General features: G+C 33.2%; 1 protein-coding gene across 4 annotated transcripts in view; it reads right to left on the reverse strand.

The window, feature by feature from the left end:
* Nucleotides 1–10,433, reverse strand: part of LOC149539472 (uncharacterized) — a 29,867-nt gene extending 19,434 nt beyond the window's left edge. For 2 of the 4 annotated variants that reach the window (XM_089800713.1, XM_089800712.1), the window contains exon 1: nucleotides 10,005–10,433. In XM_089800713.1, coding sequence (XP_089656839.1) covers nucleotides 10,005–10,182 — 178 coding nt within the window. In that variant the 5' untranslated portion in view covers nucleotides 10,183–10,433. Of the gene's footprint in view, nucleotides 1–318; nucleotides 399–10,004 lie in introns of all 4 variants that reach the window. The other 2 variants (XM_089800715.1, XM_089800714.1) reach the window with 2 other exon arrangements.
* Nucleotides 10,434–10,719: the final 286 nt, after the last annotated feature.

Below are 10,719 nucleotides of genomic sequence, written 5' to 3' on the forward strand. Positions count from 1 at the left end.
AAATACATGTTTCACCTAGAAGATTATTTTATCTTCTTATCCACTCATGGTGTTCACACATTTAAATATACGTATTTTAATAGAAAAATCTTTGTATAAATAATACTATGGTGTCACCTTATTTTTATATCTATGTGCACCTACATAAATATGTATGATATTGAAGGGATGAAATGTCAACCAAAAGTCATTAGAGGTATTTAATTAAGTTAAAATGATTAATGGTTTCAATGTTTATCTAATAGCTCACGCGTGTCCAATGATTGTATCCTGTCATTGAAGTCATTAGGTCCTTACCAAAATAGTTAGAGGTCATACCTGTCAACCAAGTAAATCGACTAAGGTAGTACCCCATTCCGTAGATCCCGTTAAGCAACGCTTCTCCCCTTCGTCTACTCCTATAATCACCCGTGCAACAATTTTCCACAATATTACCAAGTTCCATGATAAATCCATAATAACATTTAACATTGATATTTAACAAGAAATTTAGTTCATAACCATAATTTTGAAACCAAGCAATTGCTAACTACTGTCATCATCATATGACAAATAACGTATAACGACCATCATCATTAAAAGTTAGACAAAATAATTGATGAAAAATAATTTCATAGGATACAACAATTATATTTAACTACCCTTTTCACATGAATAGCAAAGAAAAACCCATTCAACTCAACGGCTATAATAATTTAAGTTAGGTCAAAATTTGGGATGTAACATTGAAGCTGAAAAGTTTGAATCTTCTTGGAGATTTAGACCCTTCTTGCATGACCTATGAGTGGATTCTCTCAATATATTGCATGCATCATAGAGTATTTTTTGCTTGGTGTCTGACTATTCAACCATCCACAATGGTGATAATCTACCTAAATCCTTTAATGTACGTAAGGCTCCTTACTCCAAATATGCCCTAAAATTCATTTGAATTTTGATTGATGCACATCTACCAACTGTCCACCCACGAACTACCACAACTATAGGAGATGGAATTGTGTGTACACTCCCGATTCATATGTCATCGACATTGAATCTTGCTGAGCCTCTATCGTTGAGAATTCTTTCCAAACATGAACATGCTCAAAGTGATGGACACCTTCACAAAACTATTTCTAAATGATTCCCCATGCGCTGCAATACAGGTCTTTTGTACCAAATATTCCATATAGAAGTATTTCCAATGTCCCACTAATACTATAATTAGTATCAGACACTTGTAACAACCTTTTAATCATTTATGGGATTTGAAATCTTATATGTACCAAATATAAACAAGATCTAGAAATATTAATATTAATATTAATGAAGGGTCTACATATTTTACCCACCACAAAAGATAAATGTAACTCCACTATACGGACAGTCTACCATGAATCATTTTTTGAAAACCCTAACCTCTTGAAATAAAAATGTAGAAAAGTTCAAAGTATGTAGACATCAACTTTTGAAAATTTTCCTTGGAAAAATATGTTTTCTCCTTTAGCAAACAGAAACACCAGGTGTTGGAAACTTTAGACAGTGAAAATAGATGAGCAGATGATGTTGCTAATCAATAAAGACTGCCTTAATTTCTTGGAGTTTTTTAGAATGTGGATGGATAAAAGAAGCAGGGGAAGGTAAGGTTCAATGCTGGTGCAACTTTATTGAAAGAAAACAAGAAGCTAAACAAAACAAAAACAAGCTCAAGCCAAAACTGCAAAAAGGGGGTGGTTATTTACAATGGAGAGGGAAAAACCCTAAAAACTAAATGTGACCACTTACAGGATGGAAAAAGTATGAGCTTTTTTGGACCAATTTTTGGTAAAATGGTGGAAGGTTTTGCACAGAAGTAAGCAACATGGCCTTATCTATTGTATGGAAAATGTATGCAGAGGAGGGAAAATAAATACATCTTCAAGATTTTCTTCAACAATTTTCAAATCAGTGTCATCTTTTAAAAAGATAGATGAAATGTCAACTACTTTTTCCATACCTTGAGTACTTTGATTTTTGGATTGCTCGTGTGATTTTTCCATTGTAATTTCTTGCACCAATTCTTCCACAGGAAGAGGGGAAAATATTTGCAAGGGGATGAAAAATCCATGAATACTTTTCTTCCTCTTGATTGTCACCCGATTGCTCTTCAAGATCCTTTTCTTGTTCATTGGCCATTCCACCAATTTATTTAACTTCACACATTTCCTCTACTTTTTCTGGCTCTTTCACAAGAGATCTTCTTTGGATGAGGATAGCACTATAAAAAGACTCTAGAAATGCTACTTTTTTTGTCAAATCCCCTGCAACTTCTTGGATTGGATTCTCTCTAAATGGAGGTATAAAAATAAAGATATCCACATCATTTTCATTTCTTGAAGGAATCTAATCCTTCAAGATTTCTAGATATCTTTGAAATACTTTCTAGTATTCAACTTCAATAGAGCCGCCAACCTCCATCCTTGGGAGGGTACCTCAAAGTTTTTTAACAAATCAATTGCATAACGCACTTTGATTTCCCCAACAGAGTCACCAAAAATCTGTTAGTAAACAGATTTGTCATCTATGAAAATCCTTCACAAATAACTCTGAAATGCCCAAACTGAAAGACAAACTTTGAAACCAACAGTTGAGTCAATTGCAATTATTTTGTCAAGTGCTCACTGAATTTTGAAATGAAGGTTCAGCTCCCTCCTTTTGATTTATAGTAAATAATTTTCTGATATGCCTTTAACCAAAAGGCAAAGAAGGAACACTAACATCCATTCATCAACATGATATGAATGCAAAGTTTGATTTAAATAACTCTCATATGGCACACAAACCTTCTAATCAATCTTCCCATCTACAAAGAAATGAAATGGAGATTTGATATTCATTTTGCATATTTGTATGAATAAAACCTCAAGATTCCATTACATACCAAAAATCCGTAATAAATGAGAGCAAGATAATATTTGAAATTAGATTGGAATAACAAACAGATCACTCCCAACCAGAGAAACTATAAGTTCAAACCAACTGATCTAAAAATGTATTTCCCTTTATTCCAAATATACATACAAAATGGCCAATTGATCATTTTGTCCATAAACCATTAACAAGTTTGCAAAAATAAAATAAGATCATCTCCCTCTACTTCTCGGTTACAACTTGAAAACTAAAATTTTCTTCCCTTTCCTTCAGAAATGCACAAGCATGTGAAACCCGGAGAAGAACCCCGCTACAATAGATTTTCCCCCATTAAATAATTTTCCCCAAGAAGTTGGTAACTACCACAACCTCTTCTTACTGAACCAATTTACATTTTATCTCCTTACCTTATCCCCCACCTCAAATTCACAAATCTTTATGCACATTACAATAATAATTAATTCTATTAAGAATTAATCATTTTACATTCCTCTTCAAATTTAATCCACTCCCATTAAGTCACCTAATTTATTTCTTTTCACATTATGATAATAATTAATTCTCATAGAATTAATTATGTGAGAGATTAATGTTATTTAAATTAATTTGATATTTAATTATTTTGCATTTGAATATTTTAATATTTAATTCTTTTAAAGAATTAAATACTATATAATGCAAAATAATTTATAAATGATACTTAAAAGCTTACCTTTTGCTAATCTTCACTTTGTTGAGTGAAGAGGGGATACTAAGGGTTTTAAAACCCTAGTAACAATTACAATGAGAACCAACAACCTCATAAGAAGGAATGCTACCTTACATAAATAAACGAACATTTTCAATTTAAACTAACATCATAACTACCTACACACACATGGAGCAACGAAAGATGCCAAGTCGTATATTACATGAAGAATGTGTTGATTGATCAAGATTGCTGCAAATGTATTAACGTTGCCTCTTCGGTATATATTTTTCAAGAGCAGCGATCTCTCTCTTATATTGTGGAAAACACATGGAGAGACATGTCCCTTCATGGGACATGTCTATTCATTATTATTTAATTAATATAAAAATTAATTATTTAACTATGTATATATATCTTTAGTTTAGTCTCGTGGGTTTATCCAACTGAAGCTACCAAACATTAATACTCCCTCTTAGCTAGGCAGGATAAACACATAGATATTACACCAATAGTAATATATGGAAAAGAAAAATTTAAGGATATCTTTGATCGGAAGATATCAACCATTTTGACATCACATTTGATATCATGAGTATTGGCCTTTGGAATATCAACATATGATATTCACCAAATACTTTGAGTAATGGCCTGCAAAATATCAACATATGATATTCACCAAGTACTCACTAAGGTAATGGCCTGCAGAATACCAACATATGATATTCACCAAATACCTATCATATATCTATAAACACAACTCATAGACCGTCAAGTGAATGACATCTAACACATAGTTGTTGATTTACAATATATAATTTATCATGATTTGTTTCAACATTACATAAAATGTATATCATGACTTAAGTTATTGTAAGATCATCACCTTCCAATAACTTTTGCAAATACAAGCGATAAACATTTGGAAGTCATCACTTCCTCATGATGTACATAGGGGGTAGGCCCATTAAAATCATACAGTCACACACATGGACTTTCGAACTCCCTCTGAATATCAATCATCTAAGCTCCTCATCCAAGGTTGTCATTGAAGAAGTGTCAAACTCCCTCTAAATCTTATATCAATCTCCCTTTTCCTACAAGAACATACTCAGAGGAAAAGATCAAGGCAAATAGCTCTAATGTTACATATTGAAATATAAGATAAAAGGGAGACTAATATAATACTCAGGGATAATAAATAATTTTGCATAGTAAGATCATTCCAATATAGATTAAATAAATATCTAATCATTTTGTCGAATTTGAATATTTATTAAATATTATCCCTTTGAATTGACAAATATTTCAAAATAATAAATGTCGAATTTAAATATATACATTGAAGATATATGCATATATTCAATCTTATATATATACTTTAAACCTATTATTTTTTTATTGATGCAACCAATTTCACAAATCTAAATTCACGTATATTCATAAAAAACAAACAGTAAATATTAATTCATAAAATGAACTTCACCGTACCTACCTTTGCTTTTTGCAGTGGGACCCTCTAGTCGTCGTGGCATTCATCCGCAGAAATGACTTGTGTCTCTATTCCTATTTCTAATATTATTTATATCTCATAATAACATTAGACTTTGCAATTCAACATATAATATTATATTAATATACGTTTTCTTACTATCATTCATGTCAGCTTGTATCTTCTTCACATGATTTACGGCCTTGGAAATTACACTATCTATGTGAGTTATTCAACCTCGGGCTTGTATGGGTTTGTCCTTCTAATTGGGATGCCGCATCATGTACATTTCCTGTGTTGTCATTTACATGCAATTTATTTCCCTTGGACACTTCTCACTAACTTCCTTGGCAATATTGTCAAATGTGTTCAATCATTACTTCTGATTTTTATCAATAGTTCAACATTCTTGAAAGTGCCCAATCTACCTTCTTTCGCATCAATATATAATATTATATTAATATACGTCTTCTTATTGTCGTTCATGTCAACTAGTATCTTCTTCTTCACATGGTTCACGGCCTTGGAAATTACACTATCTATGCAAGTTGTTCAACCTTGGGCTTGTATGGGTTTGTCCTTCTAATTGGGATGCTACGTCATGTACATTTCCTGTGTTGTCATTTACATGCAATTTATTTCCCTTGGACACTTTTCACTGACTTCCTTGGCAATATCATCAAATGTGTTCAATCATTACTTCTGATTTTTATCAACAATTCAACATTCTTGAAAGCGCCCAATTTACCTTCTTCTGCATCAAAAGTCAATGTAGTTTTAATATAAAATGTGTTTGATGTCCTCTACTTCTTATCTTCCTTGACCATTTTTTACCATATTCTTCGTCTTGAGTCCATTTCAGTGTTGATAGAGTTCTATCGCACATAATTCTCAACTCCATCCAACATGATGGCCCAAATAATTATATATCTGAATTTTGAAGCATATTCTATGTTGCTGACCACGGTAAAGTCCAGATTACAAAACACCATAGTCGTAATCACTTGAATACACACGCCTGAAGTCGATATGGCGGTTGTCGGCAATGTTGAATGAATTATGAGTGTTGTGACCACGTTCGTCCCGCAAACTAGGATTTCTCTGTCCTTGGCCATCGATAAAATCTCTGGCTTCCATCAACTTGTTAATACGTGTCAAGGAACTAAAATCAGGGGTACTTTCAATGCTCAAAACCATCAATGATTATTCCAATTTGATCACCAATTTCACATGGATTATCTCACATTTGCATCTTACTCATGAAGACCCCATAAAAGATATTGAAGCATACACAAGATTGATTTCAAACAGTTTCTATCACAGAACAAAGTATAAGTTGTAGATAGATGTCATGATCAATTTAAATGCTGGAGAAGAACCCTTGTTGTGCAATGCGCAGATCATATGCCAAATTTAGAGAATGATGATAGTATTGAATCTATAAGCATCAATTTCACAAGAATTCACGAGCCTTAGACGTCACCCACTCAAATGGCACGCCACTTCTAATTGATTTTTCTTCAGTGGGATTCTTGCATTACAATATGCTCTTGAATTCCATTCGATTTTATTCACAAAGACTTCATACATTTCACCTACAAAGTAGTATCATAATAGAAGCAATCAAGGATGTGATTGGGATTGGGATTCTATATGATTTCTACAAGTGACTGGTTTGTCGTTTCCGCATTTGTTATATTCTCTTATTATTTGAGTATGTTGGTGATTATGTACAATACTTAATCTTTAATGACCTGTGTGGAAGTCCATTTCTTCTAATATGTAGAAACTAACACTTTCATTATTTGTGAAACTTTATAGGTTGGTAGGGAACCCGCTGAGGGTCGTTGCAAATGTATTAACATTGCCTCTTTAGTACATATTTTCCAAGAGCAACAATCTCTCTCTTATATAGTGGAAAACACATGTCCCTTCATAGGACATGTATATTCATTATTATTTAATTAATATAACAATTAATTATTTAACTATATATATATATATATATTGTGGAAAACACATGTCCCTTCATAAGACATGTCTATTCATTATTATTTAATTAATATAACAATTAATTATTTAGCTATAACTATATATATATATATATATGTATGTATGTATCTTCAGTTTAGTCTCATGGGTTTATCCAACTGAAGCTAACAAACATTAACAGAATGATATCTCTCACAGCTATAAACCATTAACATTCGTGAAATTGGATCATAGTGTGGTAACCCTAATAAAGGTTTGTAATGGGTAAACCTTGGCCAATGATCTTGAATTGATCTTGGCCCCTTCACTGTAATTAAACAACTCTAAAAGGTCAAGGCCTTCTCATTTGTAAGGGGTTAGATTCTAGATCCATTAGAGAGGAGATTAAGATTAGAGGTAGAGAGGGAGAGGACTTATTGAAATTGTTTACATAATGCTATCAAAGTATTTGATGATTCATTGTTGGCCTTTATGGTGGATTACTTACTGTTGCTTTGGAGTTTGCATGGTTTCTCCAATTCCTTGTTTAGGATTTTATTTCATGTAGAGTAGAAGTAGATGAATGGAAGGTATTGTTGAATGGTGATTAGTAGTGAAGCTAGTGTCCATACCTTTTGGTACTTGTTGATTGTGAGTAGCAATGCAAAGTTAGTTTGGGCTTAAATTGCAAGAGTTTAAATTCAATTGAAGATGTTCAATTAGATTGCACCTACATAGGGTATTTGGATGAATGTTGACAATGTGAAAATCATTTTTGCATCCATGGAAGATAACACTCTCCTAAGCCTAGTTGACACAGCAAAGCAAGGATTGGTTAGAGGCTAGCCCCATCATCAGCATTGTCTTACACTCTTAGAGTTAGATAGCTTTTTGAAATTGTTTGGTTGGAAGTTAAAGTCAAGTTGGCATCCATTGAATGAATAGTGTAAGTCCCTTTACGATAACCAGTATATCACATCATAAAACTAAGTGAAATCTACAGGAAGAAGGAACCTTTAAGTTGTCTCATTTGACCGGACAATCCATATACAATTGTTTGGTTGGAGGTTAAAGTCAAGTTGGCATCCATCGAATAAATAGTGTAAGTCCCTTTGTGATAACCAGCATATCACATCATAAAACTGAGTGAAATCCACAGTAAGAAGGAACCTTTAGTTTGTCTCATTTGATCGCACAATCCATATACATTATTTAGCATATGAGCATCCTTATTCAAGAGAGAGTTGAAGATCTGGTGTTTCATCCTAAGATACTAAAATTTGATTTTGCATGTTGTGATGGAACAAAACTCACATCAACAGGCCCCTATCAAAATTGATCACATTAGGCGAGGCATAGGCCCTTGAGTTTCATCATCATCCTAAGATACCAAGTATTTGATTTTGCATGTGGTGGTGGAACAAAACTCGCATTAACAGGCCCCTAAGGCAAGGCATAGACCCTTGAGTTTCATCATCACAATCTGCCCCCTAGTATGTTGTGTACATTGTAAAAAGATATCATTAGCTCCCTCCACTTTTTCTTACTTTGTAGGTTGGTTTTATATACAGTAGATTGTAATTGGTTATCAGGTTCAAATTACAAAGACAAACTATCTAGTAATGTATTAAGCTGTGTACCGATCAAAAATGTATTAAGCTGTGTGCAAAGTAGTCACTTATCTGAAAACTATTGACATCTCATATTTCGAAATTCATGGTGTGAACTCTCATTTCTGTCCACTCTGTCTATCTCTATGCAATTAAATTGACTATAAATATAATACTAAAAAAACAGCCTTTTTTTTTCAAGTTTATCTGCATGTGGGTTCCGATTGAATCCTGTTAACTTTTGAAGTTCAAAAATCTTATCTTGTTATTTGCCAGTTTATTGCCTCAAAAAAAGATTTGCTACTATGGATTGTTACATTCTGCCGCTATCTTTAAAAAGGGATAATTTGCCTTAATGAGGATCGGAAAAGCATGACCCAAACTTTATTAGATAAAATTAAAAATGGCCACACAATTTAATCAAGAAACATTATTACACAAAAGAATGTAATTCGTTAAAACAGAAACACGTGGAGATCCAAATCGGTGATCATTTCACATCTCCATCTTGATGACAGATCGCAGTCTCAATTTAAACAGGTTAATCCACAAATATGCGTGTACCATATTCTGCAGAAACCTCAAATTTCTGACGAAAAGTTTTCCTTGAAATTAAGACACAAGAACATAAAACAAAAGAGGTATTTGGCATTTGCCAATTCTTATTAGTAGAAAATATTTAAAACTAAATCTAAAAAAATAATCCTCCATTAGCAATTTTTCAGGAAATCTATGGGGCTTGGGATGTATAAGGAGCAATCTCTTGTCCATATTGGAGAAGGTCCTCAATTAAATCTCCATGGTGACCTCCTTCTAGCAAAACATAAGTAAGCACTCAATTACAGTGCAGAGAAAGCACTCGGATACACTGAACCGGCAACATTAAGTTGCATCTCCCTCCTCTTCACCGATATAAAAAAATTATTTTCTCTATGCATTATGGATCGCAGAAACCGAAAGCCTTAAATACGATAAATTAATTTTATTTATCCTCGCTCTGTAATTTCTCCGGAAACCCTTTTACAAAAATTATTGTTGCAAATGCTTCAAGTCTTAAATCCAGTATTTTACAAAATCGAAAATTATCTCTACTTAACATTCTCAGAAACCTTTCTCTAAAAGTTTTGGAAAATAGAAACTCAAACTCCCAAACACGATAAACTATCAAAAATAGCATGCAACTTTTCCCGAGATAATAAATTATTAAAAATAAATTATAACTCTATTTATGCATTTTTTTTACCAAAATCCCTTCTCTAAACATTATGAATTGTCATACATCACTCGTCGCATTGGATATTTAATAATTAAAGCTCTCTAATAAAAATCAGCTTCCATTAAGTAACAAGCATACCGTGGCGCAAGAGAACAAGGTGATTTTGTGTGCTCTGCACAGATATTTTGGAATTAGAGGTCCCGTGTTCGATTCTGAGGGAGGCCAATGTCAAATGTACAGACCTCTTTGCTGATTGCTTTAACTTCGAGGGAGGACTCAAGAACCATTTTGGCATTTTAGAGTAAGCTAATTCCATAGTAGTTAGAAAAGGTTTTGAGAGACCCGGAATGAATCGATGAATATTGCTGCAATCAGATGTGTCGCCTTTTCAGAGCAAACTTACGGTTTTACGTTATCTACGGTAAAACAATTTGATATGTTGAATTAGGTTTTGCTATGAAAACCGGGTGCCCTGGATATTGAAAGTGACTTTTTCCCGAAGGGGAAATCTTCGAGGGAGTATTTTTGTTTTCCTTTGGGGATGGACACCATGATTCCGAACAGGTCAAAAACATGGATAATTCTCCTTCGTTTTGTAGCTTCCCTAAAGAGGTCGGAAGATCCTAAGCGCCCGTTTGGTTGCTGGAATTCAACCGGAATAGGAATTGAAAATTTGAATTTGTTTCTGGTGCACGGAATAAGAATAGGGAATAGAAATACATATTCTCATTTTGACCCCAAAATGAGCATTTGTCCATTCTAAAAAATACCTGTAATTGGAATGGATTGTTTCTATTCTCAATCTGGTCTTTCCAAAATTAATACTTGTTTCAAATCCGTGTGCAGATTCTTC

This window comes from Cupressus sempervirens, chromosome 9 (assembly GCF_028749045.1).
Source record: "Cupressus sempervirens isolate cs-2001-9-10 chromosome 9, ASM2874904v1, whole genome shotgun sequence".
Lineage (NCBI taxonomy): Eukaryota > Viridiplantae > Streptophyta > Pinopsida > Cupressales > Cupressaceae > Cupressus > Cupressus sempervirens.